Source organism: Halichoerus grypus, chromosome 8 (genome assembly GCF_964656455.1).
Source record: "Halichoerus grypus chromosome 8, mHalGry1.hap1.1, whole genome shotgun sequence".
Lineage (NCBI taxonomy): Eukaryota > Metazoa > Chordata > Mammalia > Carnivora > Phocidae > Halichoerus > Halichoerus grypus.
In genome coordinates, this window is record NC_135719.1 from 119245035 (window position 1) to 119269443 (window position 24409).

At 40.4% G+C, this 24409-nt stretch overlaps 2 protein-coding genes across 5 annotated transcripts in view; one reads left to right on the plus strand and one right to left on the minus strand.

The window, feature by feature from the left end:
• ARG2 (arginase 2) overlaps nucleotides 1–2260 on the plus strand; it is a 35393-nt gene extending 33133 nt beyond the window's left edge. For all 3 annotated transcript variants that reach the window (XM_078053830.1, XM_036071162.2, XM_078053831.1), the window contains exon 8: nucleotides 1792–2260. In XM_078053830.1, the coding sequence (XP_077909956.1) occupies nucleotides 1792–1997 (206 nt within the window). In that variant the 3' untranslated portion in view covers nucleotides 1998–2260. The remainder of the gene's footprint in view (nucleotides 1–1791) is intronic.
• On the minus strand, nucleotides 2219–22751 carry VTI1B (vesicle transport through interaction with t-SNAREs 1B). 2 transcript variants are annotated; one of them, XM_036071165.2, is made up of 6 exons: nucleotides 22319–22740; nucleotides 9590–9648; nucleotides 7688–7879; nucleotides 5311–5484; nucleotides 3786–3847; nucleotides 2219–2535 (listed from the first exon to the last, which is right to left on the minus strand). In XM_036071165.2, exons 1-6 carry the CDS (start codon nucleotides 22431–22433, stop codon nucleotides 2439–2441), a joined length of 699 nt encoding a protein of 232 aa, XP_035927058.1. In that variant the 5' UTR covers nucleotides 22434–22740; the 3' UTR covers nucleotides 2219–2438. The 2 variants fall into 2 exon arrangements, with proteins under 2 accessions (XP_035927058.1, XP_035927059.1); XM_036071166.2 differs by lacking the exon at nucleotides 9590–9648 and having other exon boundaries at nucleotides 22319–22751.
• Nucleotides 22752–24409: the final 1658 nt, after the last annotated feature.

Sequence of the window (24409 nt, forward strand, 5' to 3'; positions counted from 1 at the left end):
CTGACATATTAAGAGTGAGTTCTAGAGTTGAGAATATGGAGTTAAACCTTAAAGATATTTCAAAGCTGGACAGTATCTTGGGCCTTTTCATAAGGGATAAGCCTTATATTAGAGCTTATTTGATAGGAGTTTTAATATGGGGATACTAAAGATGAATGGTTGACAAAAGATTAGTAAAATGAGTGCTAGATTATTAAGAGTGGCTACACAGGTTACTGTTCCCACATTCATACTTGTTTGCAGTTTCCATTTCCATCAGAAAGCTTCCAGTTCCTGAAGGTTATTTTAAATGACCTTTCCTTGCAAAATTTAAACAACTACCACATGATACTTCAATACCATTTCATGAAATTGGAGTCTAAACAGCAGAGAGAGCCCACAATGAAAGGTCTAGAGGTACGGGAAACCCTTGAATGGTTGGGATAGATAAGGAAATTGAGAAATGGTCTCTCTGGAGCCTACTGGAACCTTAGGCACTAAAGGAAGGAAAAGAATGCTTAGGTTCATCAGGTCTGACAGTGGTAAGATAAGTCTCCTTCTCAGACCCACAATCTTAGATGTTACAGTTGTCTTTTGGTTAGTGGCCACTGAACCTGTATGTTCAATCCTCCATTTTGGTTCCAAATGACCCTACTTCAAGCAGAGGTTAGTATCATCTAGTAGTTAGATGGGGTAATGGTCACACCTTGTCTCTCCCTCCGTTGCTACATTATTCTAGTCCAAAAGACTATCATGACACTTAACTAGCTACATAAAGCACTTTGCTTAAATTAGAGGGTGGCAATAGTCTGGAAAACATGGGTAATTACGTTTTTAATAGCTCCAACACTCTTGATTACTTCTGGGATACACCAAAGACTCAGGTTTAGTTAGTTGAAATGAGACAGATCATCAGACACCCAGATGCTTGCACAGTGGAAATGCTGCAGTAACATGCTTGGACTATGCACTGCTAATAAGGGACTGCACACTAAATAGATATAATGGCATTGAGCATACCATGTATTACACTGTAATATCAATAAGCTGGTAGGTATATACACCCATGTTTCCAGGCTTTATGGCTACCCTAAGTATTCTGATACTTGTATTCTTCTCCAATGCTAGTTTGTTCAGATGACTTGAAGAGGTAGATTAACTTCACCCAGAATAACCAACTAAAAAGTTAAATACCTCAGCTTTTGTGTTGGAGGTGGGGAGTAGAAGGCAGGTCTGGATAGGTACTTCTGGTCTAATCTTCCCTTCTCAAGCCCTTTAGTAGAAGTTCTTAAACCGTCAAGACGGTAAGTCCAAATTAAAGTATGGTCAAGTCTTCCCTCAGCTCAGACCTGCAGGGATAAGACTAAGAGATGCACTAATAACTATACTTAGGGCATGTGGGGTGCCTTAAGACAGCATCAGAGTTCAAAAATGGGAACAGCTCTTTACACAACTACATCCAGACATCTAGTAATACTGGACATAGTATAGCATACCTTTTCCTGAGCAGGTTGGAAAATCCTTGTCTACCTCTTCCCCACAAGCTCTTTCCTTATCCAGAAAGCCTGACAGCGATGCCTATTAAGTTAGTTGGAACAGGGATGATAAATTTTAATCCTACTCCAGTATACAGTATTTGAACCTAAATTCATGCCCAGAAGAGGGTTAGGTGTAAGGGGCTTCCTGACAGTGGATAATTTTAATAGTAGAAAATGACTTTTTACCTTGGCTTGTTCTGTCTAGTGGGATGACCCTCACTGAAAGTAGCAGCTAGGATATCTTCTGAGGTTTTGTCATACTTTGTTCTTTCAGGGTTGTTGTCAGCACTGGATCTTGTTGAAGTCAATCCTCAGTTGGCTGCTTCAGAGGAAGAGGCCAAGGCTACAGCTAGCCTGGCAGTGGATGTGATTGCTTCAAGTTTTGGGCAGACAAGGGAGGGAGGGCACATTGTCTATGACCAACTTCCAACTCCCAATTCACCAGATGAATCAGAAAGGGAAGAACGTGTGAGAATTTAGGAAATTTTGTGTGCTGACACGTTTGTCGCGAAGGACATTCCAGAATTATGAGGCATTTGAGACACTAAATGGTCTGGGTCAATACTGCCTTAATGAGAACACTTGCGCATTCTCACAGTTGTTTGCTTTCCCTCTCCATTTTGGTGACCAATAATACTACTGTAAATTTGTGTGCTTTTTGGCAGTTCACAGGGTATTAATATGTTGGAATACTATGTAAATTTAAAGAAGTCATAAACAGCATTTATTACGTTGGTATATCATACTGGTCTCATTGCTGTTCCTTCACAGTTACGCGGTTTTCTGTCTCCCCTCTCACCTCCCACAGTCTGGCATCCTCGAACCATTACCTCACAGCAGCACTACGCTTCTTCCCCATCTCTAACACCATTCGTTCAGAGGGTCAAAGTTCTGGTCCACAAACCCTTCCCTCTAGGAAGTTCAATGCTTGTGAAAGAATTTGTAGTAAACCAGGCCCCCTAGGATGGCCAGCTCCAGTAAGATGACGATGGAAAGTAGCAGCTTATTGGTTGTCACTCTACAAAGAGAAGCAAAGTAGGGAACAGTCAGAAGTCTGGATGACCTTATTTCTTTCCATTCTTAATACTTAGGGGTTTGACCCTGTGGCCAAGGCTGGATACTGTGAGGCAGATTGAATTTTTTTTTTTTTCTAAATCCCATAGCCACTCAAGCAGTTCTTTAGCTGGTAAGTGACAACTTGAAAGCTTTTTTCAATTGTAACTTAAGGATAACCCCACACTGGCTCTAGAGATTACTTAAATATGAACAATGAGATTTTTATTTAATATACATTTTTATAAATAGCTCCTCCTAGAAAAATGGGTTTTTTTTGTTTTTGTTTTTCCTTAAAGTAGGCTCCACACCCAACATGGAGCCCAAACTCACAAACCCCAAGATCAAGAGTTGCACGTTCTACCAACGGAGCCAGCCAGGTGCCCTGAAAAATCATTTTCTGAAATCAGGTTGAATCATATTTCAAAAAAGAGAAATATAATACCACTAACTACTTTTCCTCCACCAACCCAAATGGATATCTTTATAAAGGCAGTATAAGAGCTTCAAAAATTTACTCTATGTTAACATAAAGAATCCAATCTCTGGTTCTCATGTTAACTCTAAATTGAAGGTTTCCTCTTGTTTGACAAGGCATTTACCATTGTTTAGGAAAATCTCACTCTCTTACTAGTTCCATGGTTCGGTATAGTTTTGTTTTGTGCATACTACCCACTTCAGGGTTTTTTTTTTTAAAGTCAACTTTTTGCTAATAGGACAGAACTCCCTGATAACGGGTTGACTCCCATGAAGGACAAGCAGAGCCAAAAGCAAGTACTAAGCAGTAGCAGTAAAAAGTTTTTTTCTAACCAAGTTTACACAAATATATTTCAAGGAATATGAAGCTCCATTATTCCCATGTGCTCTGAAAAATCTTAAGCTGGGATTCAAAGTGGACAAATTTCTCACTGCTCCAAGTCAGAGCAGCATATACTTTATTTGAGAGAGCACAGTGGGGGGGAGGAGCAGAGGGAGGGGGTGAAGCAGATTCCCTGCTCAGCAGGGAGCCTGATCCTGGGACCAAAGGCAGACGCTTAACCAACTGAGCCAGCCAGGCGCCCCAGAGCAGCATATACTTTTAACAAAGGATTTTGTCCCGGGATATTTAACTGGACAAGATAATACTTTATTCTTTCTGCTTTATCAGGACCTTTACAAGTCACTGTTTAATGTCTTAGTCACAAAATTTCTCTTAACTCTATTTTGAAAACTTACTTTCTGGACATTGAACGGAGAATCTTTCGACTTTTGCTCAAGTTTTCACTTGTGTTTACCAGCTGAGAAGAGAAAACAGCAATTATTCCCCCTTCTAAAAGTACATACTGTAGAACTTGGAGGTTTCTAAACTGACAGTGGGCACTAAAGGGGGTGTGCTGAAAAACTCCCTCAAACCAATTTGAATGATGGCCTGAGTATATGCAGAAGAAACTGGGAAGGACAAGATACTTTAGTACTGGATAAGTAGGCTTAGGAATTATTATACCCCAAGGTTACCGTGGGGAACTCCTGGGACCAAACTAATCCTTCACCTTGGCTACTCAAAACAAAAAAAGGCCTCAAGTGTACTTTGCCAGTAACTGTGAGGCAACTTCAGATTTGAATTTCATCAGCCAAACTCCAAGGGAGCCTCTTGAGGTTTTGTTTTTGTAGGCTGGTGGATTACCACTTTTGGGATCTGGTTCTTTTTTTTTTTTTTTTAATCCCTCTAACAGACAAATGGAATTCTGAAAGGAATCCTTCTTTTAAAAGCTTTTTTAAAAATCATGTCCTTTTGATTGCCTGTTAATATCTAGATAGCTGGGGGATATTTCAACAGATGCCACCTGCCATCTGTTCCCATACCCCAGTGGCCATAAGTAAGTTGATCCCTCAGCTCATTTCTTGGCTTTTAAATTCAACCAATCTACCCGATGTGTTCAAAAGTCAAAAACCACACAGTCTGTAAGCAAGTTGCCTTCTCTACAGTTTACCTTGAATTCCGTGTTTGTGAATTTTTACTGAGGAGGGAAGGGCATCATTCTGATTTAAGAATGGAGAATTGCAGCTCTTAGGATATGAGGAAATCTTCTCCAGTCCCCACACGGAGGAAGTCATCCAAGTCTTGCCGACAGTATCTGTTCTTCAATTTGTATTTGCCTCATAATGTTAAGAATATAACATTCTATTGGCAAACTGTACTATTTTTAAAATTCCTATGCAGGTGTTTTCAGAGGTCTTGATATACTTATCTGGCCTAAGTTATTTCCCATTTTCTTCCACAATGATCTAGCTTACCGTGGGTAACAACAGAGTTATATAGTCCAGGACTGAACCTCTAAATTGTCAGCAGTACTATTTTATGACATGTGGAAAATAGCCTTGGATCTAAAGGACAAAAAAACTAGGAATGTTTAAGTAGATGGTGCTTTCATAAGAACAGCATAATATCCTACTAGATGTATGAGAAAAATCTCAGGTTGGTAACCTAGAAATTGAAGAACAGAGTGGCTACAATCTTAGATTTGACAATCTTCCACAAATGCAGAAACTGGTTTCTTCAGTCTTTTTTTTTTTTTTTTTGCCTCCAATAACCTCTAAATCCAAAGGGTAAAATTACTTTCAAGAGAAATCCCTCAGCCAAGGAAAGTGTAAGCATCTAAGAGGTCCTAACCCTGAATTCTGAACTGCCGTAGCTTCTGGCAGTGGCAAGGCATCAGGATATAAGGGGCCCACCTCCTTTCCCCTATCCGCTCAGACTTACCCTACTCTTAGTGCGCTCCAACTGGTCACGTTGTTCCCCCAGCTCTTCTATGATTTCTGAGCCAATCTGGTCAGTCTCTGTGGCAATCCGATGAGAACGCTCAATACTCTGGGTGGCCCGGTTCAGACTGTCCGTGCCTTGCAGAAGCAACACCCTTTGAGACTGTAGCTGGTTCTGATGGGAACCAGACAGCAAGGAAATGTTAGACTTCTTCCATTATAAGTTCATTTGCCAGCACATGACTTGTGAACCTTCTGATATAAGAAGGGATATTGCATGTACAGTAATTTTCATTACTTTTAAGACTTTAAAAGATACTAATCAACCATAAGAGTATCAGAATCCAATACAAGATCACATACCTCTCATGTCACTGCTTGTTATACTTATGTGAGGCAAAAAAAGAATTAAAAATATCAGAGCATTTCCCCTGTGTTCGTGATGAATTTGAACTGATTTCATGTGCTTTCTGGACTAACAACTTCTGAGGGGCAGTGGCCCAGAGTTGGGGTGCAGGAGCTACCCGAATATACGTACAGCCTATAACTGTTGACAGGACAACAAACCAACTAAACTCCACAGCCTAGAAATAGATTAATTCACTGAAGATTTCCACCTGACTGGTACTGAGGATTGAGGGACCATGAATAAGCTATTCATTTGCAGCACATACAGAAATCACTTAGAAGTTTGAAACACTATCACATTTTGGAAGACACTTATGTGGTTACAGTCTTGGAAACCCAAAAAAGAATTTCACCCCAGGTCAAACAAAACAAAACTCTGAAGTTGCTAGACTGGTGACTGCTCTCAGGGGCCAAGTAAGCTGCCCTAATTTCCCAAGTGCCCTAATTTTCTAAATCCCTGCCAAAGTTTTACTTTGCCTATAATCCCAAGCACAGAAGGCATGATGACAGAAGTAGCCTTTGTCAACCGGAATTAACCACTGACAAATGGGTACAGCTAAGTTCTTCGCCATTCAAAGCACTTACACACACTCAGAAAGGGTTGGTTCACAAGGCCTATTACTAAACAGGTGACCACTAGCACTAGATACCACCATCAAGAAACCAAAATATTGACTTCCCAGATAAGTAACAAGTCTTTTCATATATGGCATACAGACCAGTGGATGATGGAACCACTGAATGACACTGAAATAAACCCCAGTTACTTTAGCTTAAAAGAATAAGGCTTTTTTAAAATAAAAGATGGAGATTTTTAACTGATTAGACTGAAGAGCAGGAAAAGACAGTAAGATCATATAAATCAACCCCAGGTTTGGAACAATAATACCACTGAAGGTGGTATGTATATCTAAATTGTCCTTATAATTTCTGAACCTAGTAATTTTAAAGCAAATTATTGTTTGGCTTTATCTCCCCTTTTTGTTGTTGATTTTTGGTAACAAACGCCCAAAGTCACTTTATACCTCTCATCTTACTTTAACAAAGCTCCACCTGACTGCCTTTTCCCAGTCTCTCTTCACAACTGAATTTTGAAAAGTTTCTATCATTCTCTCTAGTTTTGACATCAGCAATGTCAGGCCAGTATCATCTGCATGTCTTTTGAACCATAATCAGGATGCATCATGAAACAGGATTGTTTAACACTGCACTATTAGCCTTTCTACATACGTGCAGTCTGTACTTGTGGGCCCCATCCATTTCTCTCCCACACTGCCTGCTGGGCCACTTGCCAGGCCATTTCTACTTTGTACAGTAGAGTATAATCTCAAATGCAATACATTTAATCTTTGTGAACTTGTCCAGCTTCTCTAGACAGTTTGAGAATATAGATTTTCAATTCTGTCAGTCTAATTTTATAAATCAGAATACTGGAGTCTAGAAAGGCAGTCTGGCTGGCTTTCCATTACAACTGAGTAAGCCATTTTTTAAAAACAAAAACAAAAACAATAAACAACTGAGTAAGCCGTGAGCTCCCTCCTGAAAGCATCCTGCCTTCTCTACTATGTCTCTGCTGTTGGACCATCTTGATATAAATGTAAAAAAAAGCTTGGGTTAATTTGTAACAATACTCTGGATAAATTAAAAACCTAACTGAATTTTTTGAGCATAAGTGAAAAACTGGATCAATGCGTCAAAATACAAAGTCCGGATATAGTAAGAATAGGTAACACTTGTACTCCCCTCCACTAAGTACCAAGCACTGTTTTATAAAAGATAAAAAGAAATCTAAGTAAGCATGGTTTGGAAAGGTCTGCATTAAATACCCAAGAGGAGAAGGGGAGCTGGATACAGGAAACAGGTGGGAAGAACAAGAGTCTACTATGCACCGATAACATAAACTGTACCCTACAACATGGCTAATTTTTGTGCCACAGGCCCTTAAGGGGAAAAAAACAGCTGAAGCTTACCATATGCTCATTCTCTACAGCATATGAGCCATACTTCATGTCTCCTCGGCCCCCAGGTGTGGCTGTCAAAGGTGTGCTTCTCACTTCCCGATGGAGTTTGGCAAGGTCCTTCCGGTAGGTCCGAAGCTTAGACATCATAGGGTTACGGAAAGATAGAGGTGCATAACGTAGTTCCTCTTCCATCTCTGCCAGCTAGGAGGGCAGAAAGTAGTGAGTAGATGGGCTGGGTTTTTTTTCTCTCTCATCTGGGCATATGCCTAGTTTGGACTAATCAAACCGCAGACAACTGCAAGTAAGTACTCAAGCATATGTTCCACGAAGGCAGGGATCACATGTGACATGTTGACCTCGTTTCTCTGAGTGCCTGGCACAGCGCCCAGCATGCAGAGAACAGGCATTCAAAAAGTATGTGATGAGTGAGTGAAAAAACTAACAAGCACCTTATTTCCTATTAAACATTTTTATATACATTATCCTATTTAATCCTCATTTAATCTTTCCTGTCCTCAATAAGGTAGGAGATACTACTTCTATTTCATATATAAGAACTGAAGAAATCTGCTCAAGATTCCACAAATCTTCAAATTCCCTTTTCAGTATAACAAATTTTTCGTTTGTTATGGTTCAAGTGCTATCGTGAAGCACTTTGAAGTCTACTATACTAAAAATGATAGGGGTCTGGCAGCAAGGTTCTTCCTTCCTCTTCTTTCTGAAAATCAGTCATCTGTCTCCATGTCCTAGATAACCAGGGTCCAAACCAGATTTCCATTTTATTGGGTAAGTAAAATGTAATACCCAGACATGTTCACAAAAGGCCATGAATTATTTTCATCCACCTGGGATGGCCAGAGTTGGACTGGTTAATTTTGCTAATGTCTTTGTAGAGGTCTTTTAAAACAGAAGGGAATGTGGCTACAACCACTTATGAGGTACATTTTTTGTGATTTAGTAAGTTTAAAAGAAGAATAACTGATTTTAATGGCCAGCTTTTTATTTTTGAGAGAGAGAGAGAGAGAGAGAGAGAGAGAGAGAATGCGGGGGAAGGGCAGAGGGTGAGAGAGAATCCCAAGCAGGCTCCATGCCCAGCATGAGCCAACTGGGACTCGATCCCATGACCCTGAAATCATGACCTGAGCCGAAATCAAGAGTTGGGGACACCCAACTGACTAAGCCACCCAGGCACCCCGACGGCCAGCTTTTTAAATGGAATTTTATGTATTTTATTTATTTTTTAAAGATTTTATTTATTTGACAGAGAGAGAGAGAGAGAGAGCACAAGTGGGGGAAGGGGCAGAGGGAGAAGCAGACTCCCCGCTGATCAGGGAGCCTGGCACAGGGCTCATTACAGGACCCTGAGATTACGACCTGAGCCAAAGGCTGACACTTAACTGCTTGAGCAACCCAGGTGCCCCAAATTTTATTTTTTTTTAAAGATTTATTTATTCATTTTAGAGAGCATGCATGGGGGGCGTGGGGGCAGAGGGAGAAAATCTTCAAACAGACTTCCCCCTGAGTGCAAGCCTGATGCAGCCCAATCCCATGACCCAGGAGATCATGAACCCAGCTAACACCAAGACTTGGATCTTAACCAACTGAGCCACCCAGGTGCCCCTAAATGAAATTTTAAAAGACCACCCAGGTAAAGGTTTGAGAATGCCCTTACTACTCATATCAGGAATGTATTATATCAAAGACTCATTTTAAGACAGTATCCAAGCTTTACCCATTTGTGTTTGTCAAACTCCCTCATCACTCACCCCATCAATTGGTTTATTTAGTAAGAAATAATCAAAATCAAGATCAACAGACAGGAACAGTTAATCTGTGATCAGGTAATAAGCATTACTTCTGGAAAAGACTAACTCCAGGTAGAAGAAGTAAGGATTTGCTCCCTGTTCTCACCGTTTCATTTGCTTCCTGTTGCTTTTCATCAAAATCTCTGATCAGCTTCTTCTTCTCTTCTGGAAAAGATAGACAAGTTTCAAGTGCTCAGTCCTGTTTTCATATATTTGTAGAGGTCATTCCCTCTGCTTAGAATAAACTGCCCAACCTTCCCCTGATGGAGCTACTAGTACTTAATCGATTATCTCTAAAAAGTACTTTTTAAAGTTTTTTACCGTTTTTTGAGAGAGAGCTAGCACGCATACATGCCAGCTGGTGGGGGTGGGGAGGAGGACGGAGAGAGAGAGAGAATCTTAAACTGGCTCCACACCCAGCACAAGCACAACATGGGGTGGGGCTGGATCTCTCAATCCTGAGATCATGACCTGAGCTAAAATCAAGGAGTCGAATGCTTAACCGACTGAGCCACCCAGACACCCCTAAAAAGCATTTAGAAATGTACTGGAACTTGTTATCACAATGATGGGGGAGGGGAGAGGGTGGATATTATGAATGGCATTCAGTGCCCAGGGAACAAAAACACCCATGCTTGGGACACTCCTGCATGACAATTATCTGGCCCCAAAGGTCTAAGAAACACTACAGGTCTAAGGTAATCACTGTCAATTGATTTTCCCCTAGAGGGATCAGGCATGCCTTCATCAACAAGAATGTTTAGCAATACTGATTCTTTTAAATCCCTGTCCCACTTTCACCTCCACTGTAAAACAGTTCTCTATATTAACCCTTATCCACTGCTTTTCTGCAAAACAAATTCAAAACTCACCCACTCTGCTTGCTGGGGAGAGTGCATGGTATGGTACATATTTCCTGGCCATACCCACTGGTGGTAATATGTAAAACGATGCAAATACCACTGACTCACAGTGAGAAAGTCATTCCCCTTTCAATTGTTTCAGTCCTTTGCATCTTGTCATTTTGTCTTTATATGCTTAACGAAATAGTAATGTCTTTAATACCTAAAAATAACTAATTTCTTTAAACAAAAATAGAATAGGCTGCAGCTGCCAAGCAGTAACATTTAACTAAAACAGCAATGTTTTGCCTTCACTGTATTTTTCTGATCATTTAGATAGGTTTGAAAGACTTTCCACTGAACAGATATACATACATACATACATATATGTATCATTCTATCCAAAAACAGTACACATTCAAGTGCACATGGAATATTCTCCAGGACAGATCACATATTAGGCCACAAAACAAATCTCAGTAAATTTTTAAAAACTGAAATTTTATCATGCATCTTTTCCGACACAATGGTACGAAACTAGAAATCAATCACAGAAAAAATTTGGAAAGAACACATATATGGAGGCTAAATAACATGCTACTAAACAATGAATGGGTCAACCAAGAAATCAAACAGTACATCAAATAATACATGAAGACACAAGTGTTGGTGAGAATGTAGAGAAAAAGAAACCCTCAAGCACTGTTGGTGGGAATGCAAACTGGTGCAGCCACTGTGGAAAACAGTATGGAGGTTCCTTAAAAAGTTAAAAAGAGAACTACCCTACGACCCAGTAAATCAACTATTTGCCCAAAGAAAACAGAAACGCTGATTCGAAAAGATATATGCATCTCTATGTTTACTGCAGCATTATTTACACTAGCCAAGAAACATGGAAGCAATCCAAGTGTCCATCCCAGATGAATGGATAAGATATGTCACACTCACACACACACACTGGCATATTACTCAGCCATAAAAAAATAATTAAATCTTGCCATTTGCAACAACGTGAGCGGATCTAGAGGGTATATTAAGTGAAATAAGTCAGTTGGAGAAAGACTAATACCATATGATTTCACTCATATGTGGAATTTAAGAAACAAAAACAAACAGACAAAAAACAGATGCTTAAATATAAAGAACAAACTGTTCATGTCCAGAGGGGACGAAGAAGGGGGGGGATGGAGGGAAAACAGGTGAAGGGTTAAGATTAGATTACACTTATCATCATGAGCACTGAGTAATGTATAGAATTGCTGAATCACTATATTGTACACCTGAAGCTAATATAACACTGTATGTTGACTATACTGGAATTAAAAAAAAAATGCATGGAGACCAATGAAACACCATGGTCCAAAATTGTTGGGATGCAGCAAAAACTGTTCTAAGAGGGAAGTTTATAGCAATACAGGCCTACCTCAAGAAATTAGAAAACTCTCAGAGAAATAACCTAATGTTACACCTAAAGGAAACAGGGAAAGAACCAAGTCCAAAGCCAGTAGAAGGAAGGAAATAATAAAGATTAGCACAGAAATCAATAGAGGTAAGAACAAACCAAAACAAAACCCCCAAAACAATAGAGTGCCTTACACCTAAAGGAGCTAGGAAAAGAACAAGAAATAAAACCTAAAACCAGCAGAAGGAAGGGAATAATAAAGATTAGAGCAGAAATAAATGATATAGAAACAAAAACCAATAGAACAGATCAATGAAACCAGGAGCTGGTTCTTTGGGAAAAAAAAAAATCAGTAAAACTGATAAACCTCTACCCAGACTTAACAAGAAAAAAAGAGAAAGGACTCAAAATCACAAATGAGAGAGGAGAAATAACAACCAACACCACAGGTATACAATTTCATGTCATTATGAAAAACTATATGCCAAAAAACTGGAAAACCTAGAAGAAATGGATAAATTCCTAGAAACATATAAATTACCCAAATAAATAAATAAAATCTTTAAAAAAAGGGGGGGCACCTGGGTGGCTCAGTCGTTAAGCGTCTGCCTTCTGCTCAGGTCATGATCTCAGGGTCCTAGGATCGAGCCCCACATCAGGCTCCCTGCTCAGCGGGAAGCCTGCTTCTCCCTCTTCCACTCCCCCTGCTTGTGTTCCTGCTCTCGCTATCTCTCTGTCAAATAAATAAAATCTTAAAAAAAAACAAAAACCAGAAACATATAAATTACCAAAACTGAAACAGGAAGAAATAAAAAATTTGAACAGACTGATTACCAGCAAAGAAACTGAATCAGTAATCAACAGAATCCCAACAAACAAAAGTCCAGGGCCAGATAGCTTCACAGGCAAATTCTAGCTAACATTTACAGAATAGATAATACCTATTCTTCTCAAACTATTCCAAAAAAATAGAAAAGGAAGGAAAACTTCTAAATCCATTCTAATCCAGCATTACCCTGATATCAAAATCAGATAAGGACACAACAACAACAACAACAACAAACTACAGGCCAATATTCCTGATGAACATAGATGTAAAAATTTTCAACAAAATACTAGCAAACCAAATCCAACAATACATTAATGGTTGCATGGCCCTTACTACTCCCTTACTCCCTTACTACTCCTGCTTGAATCCCTGGAATAAATCCCATAAGTCATTCGCCACAATCAAGTGGGATTTATTCCAGGGATTCAAGGATGGTTCAATATTTGCAAATGAATCAACGTGATATATCACATCAAGAGGAAGGATAAAAAGCCATATGATCACCTTAGTAGATGCAGAAAAAGCATCTGACAAAGTACAACATCTGTTTATGATAAAAACTCTCAACAAAGAAAACAATTAAGTAACAGTAAAAATGGTACAAGGGAGTACTGGTATGATATCACCTGGTAAACATTTGTGTAAGAGGGAACCACCGGTGAGCAAAGGGGGTTAGATTTGGGACCTTTCCTTGGGATAAGCTTGGATAATAATTCTTCTTTTCTTTGGGACCTGACCTCCTTCTTTAGCTATAAAACAGGAGGCAGGTCATGCCTTCATATGTAACAAGCAAACATTAGCCCTACTTATGAACAGTTTGATTTCTAAAAATGTATGCGTCCAAATGAATACTCTCCCTGAAAATCTACATATAATCAATCTACTTATTACCAAAAAGTTACCACTGCTTAAATTGTTTTTTTGAGTTCATCTTTTGGGATTACTTTTACAACCTGGGAATATGGTCATTTTTTTTTATTTTGGTAAAATTTATATAACATAAAATTTACCATTTTGACCATTTTTAAGTATACAGCTAAGTGTCAGTAAGTACATTCACATTGTTGTGCAACCATCAACACTACCCCATCTCCAGAACCTCACCACCAAAACTGAAACTCCATACCCAAAGAACACTAATTCTCCACTTCCTATTCCCCCAGACTCTGGTAACCACGATTTTACTCTCTGTATCTATGAATTTGATTAGTCTAGGTATCTCCTAGAAGAGGAATCATAAGATATTTGTCCTTTTGTGTCTGGCTTATTTCATTTAGCATAATGTCCTCAAGTTCATCCATGCTGTGTCATGTGTGCAGACATGGTCTTTTAAAGCTATACTATTTTTCATTCATTGTGACTCCTAAATACAAGCTAGCACTTCATCAACTGAAAAAAGAGCAATTTTATTCAATGCCAAAGAAAACAGCTGAGTTGGGCTTATGGAGGGATGGCACATGGGTATTCAATATGCTGTCCTCAGATTTTCTTGGCTAATTTTCTTTACCCTGGTTTTCATCTTAAGCATTCGAATGCAATCCCATATAAGATCTAATACCAAGATAATGCTTTATATGGATTTACATTCTGTTAATCACAACAGTATCTATCATGTCAGTTGTCTGCTGTTTTTTAAGTGATCATGAGCCATTCTGGATGTGTACATTTTATATTCGCAACTGGAGATCAAGCTCCTCCAGAACAGGGAAATTTACTTTTTCTTTTACAAATCCCATAGCTTCTAGAACTCTAAACCTGGTAGGGTGTTCCTGAGATGTTACTACTGCCTGCAAGAGCAAATGACAATGCACCCTTTACTATACCTCCTTCATTGTCATGTGACATACCCTTAATACACACAAGACACTCCAAGTGAACTATTTCTCACTCCACACGGCTCACAAAACCGAGGTTTTGTTGTTGTTTTAAATAGGAGAAAGTTCAGCCATGGCAAATGGTTTGCATCTTGACATCCATGATGTAACTAAAGTAAGCACAGAAGCAGCTGTCACTATCCCTGAGTAGTGTTTTCAGCCACCAGCAGTGAAATAATATCTGCAATCAAGAATGGCTACTTCCACAGAAAGGTATCCTATTACTCCATAATAAGCTGTCGCTGAGTGTCACCGCTCCTCTGAATAGGCACATCTCCACACTCAAACACACTCACTTTTTTTAAAAATTAATTTTGTTATGTTAGTCACCATACATTACATCATTAGTTTTTGATGTAGTGTTCCATGATTCATTGTTTTTGTATAACACCCAGTGCTCCATGCAATACATGCCCTCCTTAATACCCATCACCAGGCTAACCCATCGCCCCACCCCCCAAACACACTCACTTCTGATCCAAGAAATATTCTACATATAAGTGCATTCCTTCCTAGCTCTGATTTTTCTACAACTGTTAGTCATAAAGTTTTCTTCTTTATTCTTCGTTAAAGATAGGAAAATCTGCATTTTTAAGAGGCTAACTCTAGAATGATTCAAAGAATGTGGTTACATAAATAAGTGTAGGGGGCAAAGAGCGGCTCACAGAATCTTGATCCTTTCACTAATTTCTCTCCGTGATTCTGTTACTCTCAGTCTTTTTGAAATTGGGATACTCCACTCTCTACCCAATTTCATTAAGGCAGACCTTCTCTTAGGAGTGTTCTACAGCTTGTGTACTTTTAAAAGAAATATGCTCCCTTTGAAAACAATTTTAAGAATTTCACCACATTGAGATCCTTTATGGAATCCTAAGGTTAAGAAAAAAAAAGCCTCTGAAATTCTCCCTTCTGATGATGAAGCCAGGGAGGAAGATATTTAAAGGTTCAAAAGAGGTTGAACTCTACCCAACCGAGAGGTATCAGTAGGTGCTTCTTTATACTTAGTTTCAGAACTGTGAAACCGACAAATGTTAAAGTGGAATTGGATCTCAGAGATCATCTAATCTAACCTCATTTTACAGTTGAGGAAACTAGAGCCTGGAGAAACTGCCTTTCCCAAGGTCAGAGGAGGAGCAAATGTGTGGTGACACTAGTTCTAGAATGCAAATCTCCTGACTCCCAATCCAAGGCTTCTGTACATTATAGCATTGAGGGGCATTTTTCTGCTACCAGGGAATAGCCTTCAGCAACAGGTAAAACCTGTTCAGACCTTTTAATTTTTTAGAGAGTCAGAGTTAACACCACAGTTAACTACAAAACTGCAGGACCTTATACTGAGTAGAATGGGCACCAAAAACAAGAGTGAGCCATTTCAAACACTATCCCCCATCCCACATGCCTTCCCAAACTAGTCACATGGAAGTGACTCACTCTTGAGACTGACCAACGGGTAAACTGGGTGGATGGTGGCATCATGAAAGAGTCAGCTCTGAAATAGCTAGAGAAAGCCTACCTTAATGTTTAACTAAGGTGGCAGCCTCTCTTCTTCATGGATGGTTTGATTTATCAACCCAAGAACGACTAACCTTGACCCATTAGAGTGGTGGAAAGAACTTCAGTTTCACCAGGATCATATGGTTAATTTGCTTTTGGTGCCCCACTGTGGCATTTCTAGGACCTACATCCTCTATTTGTAGACCACAATAGTTCACCTGATCTCATACTATATAAGAAGGTAAAAGCACAGGCATACCCTGGAAATACTGCAGGTTTGGTTCCAGACCACCACAGTGAGTGACACAATAAAGCAAGTCAAATGAATATTTTTGGTTTCTCCATGCATATAAAAGTTATGTTTACACTATACTGTACTCTATTGTGTGATAGCATTATGTCTAAAAAAATGTACAAACCTTAATTTAAAAATATTTTACAGCTGAAAAATGCTAATTATCATCTGAAGTTTCAGTGAGTCATAATCTTCATTGGTAGAGGGTCTTGTCTTGATGTTGATGGCTGCTGACTGATCAGGGTGGTGGCTGCTGAAGGTTAGGGTGCTGTGGCAATTTCTTAAAATAAGACAACAATGAAATTTGCTGCACTTATGGACTCTTCCTTTCACAATTTCTCAGTAGCATGTGAAGCAGTTTGATAGCATTTCACCCACAGAATTTCTTTCAAAACTGGAGTCAATCTTCTCATGTCCTGCACTGCTTTATCAACTAAGTTTATGTAATATCCTAAATCCTTTGCTGTCATTTCAACAATCTTCCCAGCATCTTCACCAGAAGATTTCATCTCAAGAAACCACTTTCTTTGCTCATCCATAAGCAGCAGCTCCACATCAGTTAAAATTTTATCACAAGATCGCAGCAATTCAGTCCCATCTTCAGGCTCCACTTCTAATTCCAGTTCTCTTGCTATTTCCATCATATTTGCAGTTACGTCCTTCACTGAAGTCTCAAACCCCTCAAAGTCATTCATGAGGGTTAAAATCAACTTCTTCAAAAGTCCCATGAAAGTTGGTATTTTTACCTCTTCCTTTGAATCATGAATGTTCTTAATGGCATCAAGAATGGTGAATCCTTTCCAGAAGGTTTTCAATTTACTATGCTCAGATCTGTCAAAGGAATCATTATCTATGGCAGCTACAGACTTAATGGAATGTATTTATTTTTTTAAAAAAAGATTTATTTATTTTGAGAGAGAGAGAGAGAGAGAGCACGCATGGGGGAGGGGCAGAGGGAGAACAGAGATTTTTAAAAAAATTTATTTATTTTTATTTAAATTCAATTAATTGAATTTAAATTCAACCTGGGTGGCTCAGTTGGTTAAGCATCTGTCAGTCAGCTCAGGTCATGATCCCAGGGTCCTGGGACTGAGTCCCGCATTGGGCTCCCTGCTCAGCAGGGAGCCTGCTTCTCCCTCTGCCTCTTCCCTCTGCTTGTGCTCTCTCTCTCTCTCTCAAATAAATAAAATCTTTAAATTCAATTAACATATAATGTATTACTGGTTTCAGAGGGAGAGGTCAGTGATGCATGTCTTATATAACACCCAGTGCTCATTACATCACGTGCCCTCCTTAATGTCCATCATCCAGTTACCGCATCCCCCCATCCCTCTCCCCTCCAGCAACCCTCAGTTTGTTTCCTATGCTTAAGTGTCTGAGCAGAGAGAGAATTTTAAGCAGACTCTGCGCTGAGTGCAGAGACTGACACAGGGCTCGATCCCACAACCCTGCGATCACAACCTGAGCCAAAACCAAGAGTCAGACACTTAACTGACTGTGCCATCCAGGCACCCCTGTACCTCTTAAATAATAAGACTTGAAAATCAAAGTTACTTCTTGATCCATGGGGCTGCAGAATGGATGTTGTATTAGCAGGCATGCAAACAACATTAATCTCATCATACTTCTCCATCAGAGAGCTCCTGGGTGACCACGTACCCTATCAATGAGCAGTAATATTTTGAAGAGTCCATTTTTCTGAGCAGCAGGTCTCAACAGTGGGTTTAAAATATTCAGTAAACCATGCTGTAGACAGATGTGCTGTCACCTAGGCTTTGCTGTCCCATTTATAGAGCACAGGCAGAATAGATTTAGCATAATTCTTAAAGGCCCTAGGATTTCTGGAATGGTCCATGAGCATTGGCTTCAACTTAAAGTCACCATCTACATTAGCCCTTAACAAGGCAGTCAGCCTGTCCTTTGAGGCTTTGAAGCCAGGCATTGACTTCTCCTCTCTAGCTATGAAAATCCTAGATGGGTATTTTGTCTACATTGAAAATCTGTTGTTTAGTGCAGCCACCTTCATTAATTATCTTAGCTAGATCTTCTGGATAACTTGCTGTAGCTTTTACATCAGCACTTGGGGACTTCACCATGCACTTTGATGTTATGGAGACGGCTTCTCTCCTTAAACCACATGAACCAACCCTGCTAGTTTCAGACTTTTCTTCTGCAGCTTCTTCACCTGTCTCAGCCTTCACAGAACTGAAGAGTTAGGGCCTTGCTCTGGATTAGGCTTTGGCTTAAGATAAGGTTGTGGCTAGTCTGATCTTCTATTCAGATCACTAAAACTTTCTCCACATCAGCAATAAAGCTGTTTTGCTTATCATTTGTGTGTTCACAGGAGCAGCACTTTTAATTTCCTTCAAAGCCCTTCCCTGCATTCCCACTTGGTTAACTCTCTGGTCAAAGAGGCCTAAGTTTTTGGCCTATCTCAGCTTTCAATATGGCTTCCTCACTAAGCTTGATCATTTTGAGCTTTTGATTTAAAGTGAGATATGTGCAACTCTTCCTTTCATTTGAACACTAAGAGGCCAATGTAGGGTTATTAATTGGCCTAATTTAAGTTTGAAGTATTATGAGAATGTGAGAGACATGAAGTGACCAAGTGCTGTTGGAATAATGGTGCTAATAAATTTGCTCAACACAGGGTTGTCAGGCAGTATTCTAAGGGCTTTACATATATTAATTTAATCCTCACAAAACCCCTATGAAATAAATACTATGATTTACCCTCATTTTGCAGAGAGAAACTAGTTAGGCTGAAGTAAGTTGTCCAAGATCACATAGCTACTAAGAGATGGATCCAGGATTTGAACCCAGGCAGTCTGTTTCTAGAATCCTTGCTGTTAAATATTATAGTATATTGCCTCTCAATTCACATAATATCTTCTTCATAAATGGTATTTTTAATGGCAAGAGAAGAAATACTTTGTCAGGCTAGACTGGATATACATTATGCTCTCTATTCTATAAGCACCCTGATGCTTTCAAATAAGCCTGTTTCTTTTATATTTCTTATTTAAGTTTATCATCCACTCAAATGACCAAGTGAGAAAATGCAGACACCCTTGAATCTTTCTCTCTTACTCCCCATGTCCAATTAGTCTGGTTAATTTCTGCCTCAGAAATTGGATTTAGGACTCTCTACATTCCCATGTTACCCAGACAATTGCCACAAAGGCTCCTAACATGGTCCACTGTATCCAGAGTCTTATGCCTCTCCTTCATCCTCTATTCAGCCACCAGCATTCTCCTTGTAAAATAAAATCTGACCATATTAGTTAGCTGTTTAAAATTCTTATACTGATTCCTCATATCAAGCCCAAATGTCTTTTTTTTTCATATAGGTACTTTGTTTATCCAGAACAATGATCACAACTATATACAGAAAGATACTTGGGTAATTATTTGCTTTTGACCTATAGTAAATAGTCAGTGAATATTTGATGAATGGAAGTTAAACAAATATTTGCTTTAAGTTTTCTCTTCTGCACTGTACATTTCATAGGAGCAAAGATGTCTGTGCCTTTGACTACTGTATTTCTGCGCTTAGCTCAGGGAATGCTGCATAATAGGTGCTCAATAAATATTTGACAGAATAATAAAACTTTTTGTTGAGTACTTTTTATATGTCAAGTACTTTGTGAGAAGCCCAAATGTCTTAATGAGCTATACAGGTCCCTTCACAATCTGGCTGTGTCTCACTTTGCTCATCTAGTATTATCCTCCCACACACACCCTAAGCTCCAGTCATGGTTGTGAGTATTCAACTTTCTATTCTGTTGTTCCTTCTTCCCATTTCCCCTCTGTCTGGCAAACTCTCACCAAACCCCTGATACTCAATTCTCCTTTCTGCAAAACTTCCTTCCCCTAACACCCAAGTAAGCCTTTTCTTTATGGTCTCAAAACTATCTTAGGACCAATCACAAACTTTATTGTAAATTTGGTCCCATTTAAGGCAAGAACTCTTGAAACTCCTCAGGGCCCAGGACAGTGACTGATACATAATAATTCTTAAATATTTATTAAAAACTGATTGGTTCAATTACAGAGCATAAGCTAAATGCAAGAGCTGTGTTATGTACATTACTCAGAACCTAATAATTCATGATGGAAATTAAAATTCTGGAAAGTGTATGAAGTAATCTCAGAATTAGAAAGAAAGGATTCAGAGATGAGGCACTATGTTTGCTCAGCTAAATTCAATTTATTCAACAAATATTTATTGAACAGTATGAACAAAGTAGTGAGCAGAGATTGAAAGCTGTTGAAATTCTTATTGTAACCTATGGCTATGTGTACACTGTATTTACTTACCCATTAAACAACGAAGTCTGTTTCCAGCAACTTGTATTAAGAGTATTTTGCGCTTGGGTAGATATTCATACCTCATTGCAGCAATAAGAAGGTCAGGTAGGTGATAAAAGTGAACATAACTCAGTTTTCTATTTTTCAAAATGGAGTACCCTCTTGCACTATTTACTCTTCCAGAAATGAACACTGCAAAATTTAATTCAGCAACAAGCTGAAAAAATAGTCTATTTTTCAACCATGTAAATCCGATCCCATCACTCTCTTGCTCAATACCCTGTTAAGTGGGGCGCCTGGGTGGCTCAGATGGTTAAGTGTCTGCCTTTGGCTCAGGTAGGTCATGATCCCAGGGTTCTGGGATCGAACCCCACGTCGGGCTCCCGGATCAGGAGGGAGTCCGCTTCTCCCTCTCCCTCTCTCCCTGCTCATGCTCTCTCTCTGTATCTCTCTGTATCAAATGAATAAATTAAAAAAAAATTTAAAACCCTGTTAAGTGCATCCCATCACATTTAGAAAAAAGTGCGAATCTTTCACTAGGGTCTATAAGTCCACACGTGATCTGGCCCTGCCTACCTCTTTGTAGCCTCATCTGCTACCATTGTCTCCTTTGCTCATTTCACATTGGCCTTCTTGCTCTTTCCAGAACCTACCAAGCTCATACCTGCTTAAGGACCTTTGCAATGCTATTCTGTCCTCCTCAGACTCACTTCTCCCAAATTTTCACATGGTTTACTATCTTAATTCATCCAAGTCTTTGCTCAAATGCCACCTTCTCAAAGAAGCCTTTCACAGCCACCCTATTTAATATTAGAGTCCTCCCTTGCATTCCTTTGCCCTGCATTACTTTCCTCTTAATATTTATACATCATCATCAACCCACTAGAACAAGGATTTGTAAGTCTCCTCACTGCAATAATTTGCAATATTACCAGCACTTAGGTCAGTGCCTGGCACACAGCAGTCTCTCTCAATATGTTTAACATTCTCTGGCATTCTCATCAGAGTCATTCAACTCACATGACCAGGAAACTCGCGGAGCAAACACTCAAGCTCTGACCCTTAAGTAAAAACAACAAAACAAAGTCTTATCAGCCTTGACATCAAGATCTATTTGTTCTGAGTGGCAAAGAACCTGACAGGTCTTCCTAGAGATTTAATTGGAAAACTAACTCCTCCAGGCAAAGCTTGCAGCAACCTGAATTTTGAAATCAAGGGACAGGAAACAGTCTAAGCATAAAAAAGTTCACAAGAGGACCACACCTGAACTCACAATCCCGATTTTAAAGACCACCCCCTCCCCAAACCTGGTAATTTACCAATCCCAAAGTTGTTTTTCCTTTGGCTTCTTAGCCCTTTTGGTGCTACAAATCCTTTGCCAGTCTGGTGAGAACCATGGACTTCTCTTGAGAATGGTTTTAAGTGCATAAAACAAAATATACAGACAGTTATGAAAGAAACCAATTTTACTGAAATATAGGGCCTCAGATTTAAGGTCTCCTATGCTCTTCTTGCCACGGTGAAAATGAGACAAGAAATTTTTGACGGCTACAGTAGGATCTAGAGGGAGAATCCCTAGGAGACAACACTCAGAGGTTCATCCCAGAGCACCCTCAAGTGGCAGCAGGGAAATCTGGAGCGCCGAGACCCACCCAACCCTAGGGGGCGTGTCTGAGAACATGCATCGGAGGGGAAGAGGGACCCGGTTCAGGAGAAGGGTGGGGGGTTCTTATTCCCTAGGCACGCGCGGGGCCGAGTTCCCCATGGCTCGTCCCGCCCTCGCCTCACCTGTCCCTGCCATCCCCAGGAGCCGCTCCGGCACCCCTCGCAGGTCTTCATGGAGGCCGCGGAAGATCTCGTGAAGTTTCTCGAAATGCTCTGAGGACATGGCAGAGGTGGCCATGGCGCAGGCCGTGCTCCAGCAGCGGCCACCGAGGTCTGGGGCACCGGTGCCGCTCCTATCCCGGCGGTCAGCCGCCCAGCCCCGCAGACATCACGGCGACCGCCGCCACCACCACCCGGGACGAGGCGCTTCCGGGGCCGCGGCGGGGTCCTCCCGAGCCAGAACGCCCACCCCCTTCATTCCGTCACTGAGGGAGCGCCGGGCGCGGAAGCCTGACGGAAAGTCGGGTGGGCTGCCCGCCCGGGCGATTCCTGAAAGGGTGGCAGCACGCCGGACGAGCGGCAGTCCTGGAGCCCCGGAAATACCCGGTCCAGGGTTGGAGAGAGAGCCACAGCGGAAGGGACTGTGAGGACCCGCGGGACCGGCAGCCCGCCGACCTGTCCCCCAGGGCCCCACCTCCCGGCGGCGGTGGGGGGGGGAACAGCAGTGCATGCCGGGAGCTGTAGTTCGGCGCGGAAGACGCTGGGACGCAGGAGTCATGCGTCGGCGGGGGCGGTGGTTCTGTCAATGCCACAGCCGCAGTGGGTAGGGCTGACACCCTGTACTTTGGTGTCAGTAAGCGCCTGGAAGTCATCTTCGATGTCATCGCACTGTATGACCGCTCTGACCTCCTCAGTTCGCGTCCTGACTAAACGTTAGCTTTCAGCCCTCGAAAGATAGCCGGGCCAGGTTCCAGCTTGCCCTGGAGCAGTAAAGCACTTTTACTGGGGAAGTCAAGTGACCAGGGTCATATGCTTTCAGAAATGGTCCCCAGTGTGACTCCCAAAATACACACTCAGCCTCTAGCGTCTGGGCTCGCCTAGTGCATTCATTCACTCAGCAAGTCTTTGTTAATGTTACGCGTAGTCATCATGCCGGATATGGGCCTATGTTGGCGAATAAAAGAGCCACCCTGCGCCGGGTTATTTTATAATGTGGTGAGCAAGGCAGACCCGGCGTCTTCAGGTCTCTTTCCCACTGTGTGTAATGTGTTAACAATTACGAAGTCCTTTTCTGCACTACATGGGGTTTCATGGTTCAGTGGCGGGAAATTCTTATTTTCAACTTATGAAATGATTTTCCTATCGAAGCCTTTTCTGAAATATTGCTTGGCAGCCCAATATATAAAACTGCCCAAACATATTAAAAGATACATGATTGTTCAGGGGGAAATGATGTGATTTATATCTCCTGGACCTTTATTTTTATTAGACTGATTCATTGACCACTGATTGAACAAACGCGTTGAGCTCCTAATGTTCACTGAATACAGAGATAGCAAAATCTGAGGTTGTTAGTGGAGGTGTACTGTGATAAGACCCACAGCATTGTTATAGAAGGGGCAGGTACAAAAAGGAGACGTAATAGCCTCGGATAGAAAAAAGGGATCTTTGAACAGCATCATAAAAGACAAGTAGAAAAATGGTGAATCAACAATCACATTATCACACAACTGAAGTTATAACATCTGATTGAGGCTGTACTGTGGCTAGACTCTGGGACAAATTATCCTTAAAAATGAGAAGTGATTGTATAACCATAATAATGAAAAGTGTTTTCTTCTTATAATTAAACTTTCATTTAATTGTTTTCTTCCGTTGACTCTAAACTTTCATTTAATACAGTTTTTATTTTGGTAAATAAAAACATAATAATCAAAAACATTCTGTTATTGACAGTTCAACATAAATTAAGTAAAATATGAGTTCAATTATGCTACTTAACTATTATTAAAATTTTTCCATAAAACGACCATTTCTAAATTAGATACCTTAATAGTCAAAACAAGTGCAACAAAAGAATATGCATTTACAAATATGAGAAGACTGTGGTCCTATAACTCTTTCCCCCACCAAAGTGAATATGTAATTGTCAGTCCAAGGTAATCACAAACTATTAGAATAACATACTCCAAACAAGTGATGGGAACATTACTGATTCCTCCAATTTCCTATGGCAGCATTACCTTTGATAAGAGTTCTCCAAATTAAATGTAG

Bases quoted from the DNA above. Each gene is read 5' to 3' on its own strand.
- VTI1B (XM_036071165.2), bottom strand. From the start codon at position 22,433: ATGGCCACCTCTGCCATGTCCTCAGAGCATTTCGAGAAACTTCACGAG. The intron at 5,485-7,687 runs GTAAGCTTCAGC...GGTTCCCATCAG, and splicing joins CTGTAGAGAATGAGCATATG to AACCAGCTACAGTCTCAAAG. The intron at 3,848-5,310 runs GTAAGTCTGAGC...TTCTCTTCTCAG, and splicing joins TGGAGCGCACTAAGAGTAGG to CTGGTAAACACAAGTGAAAA.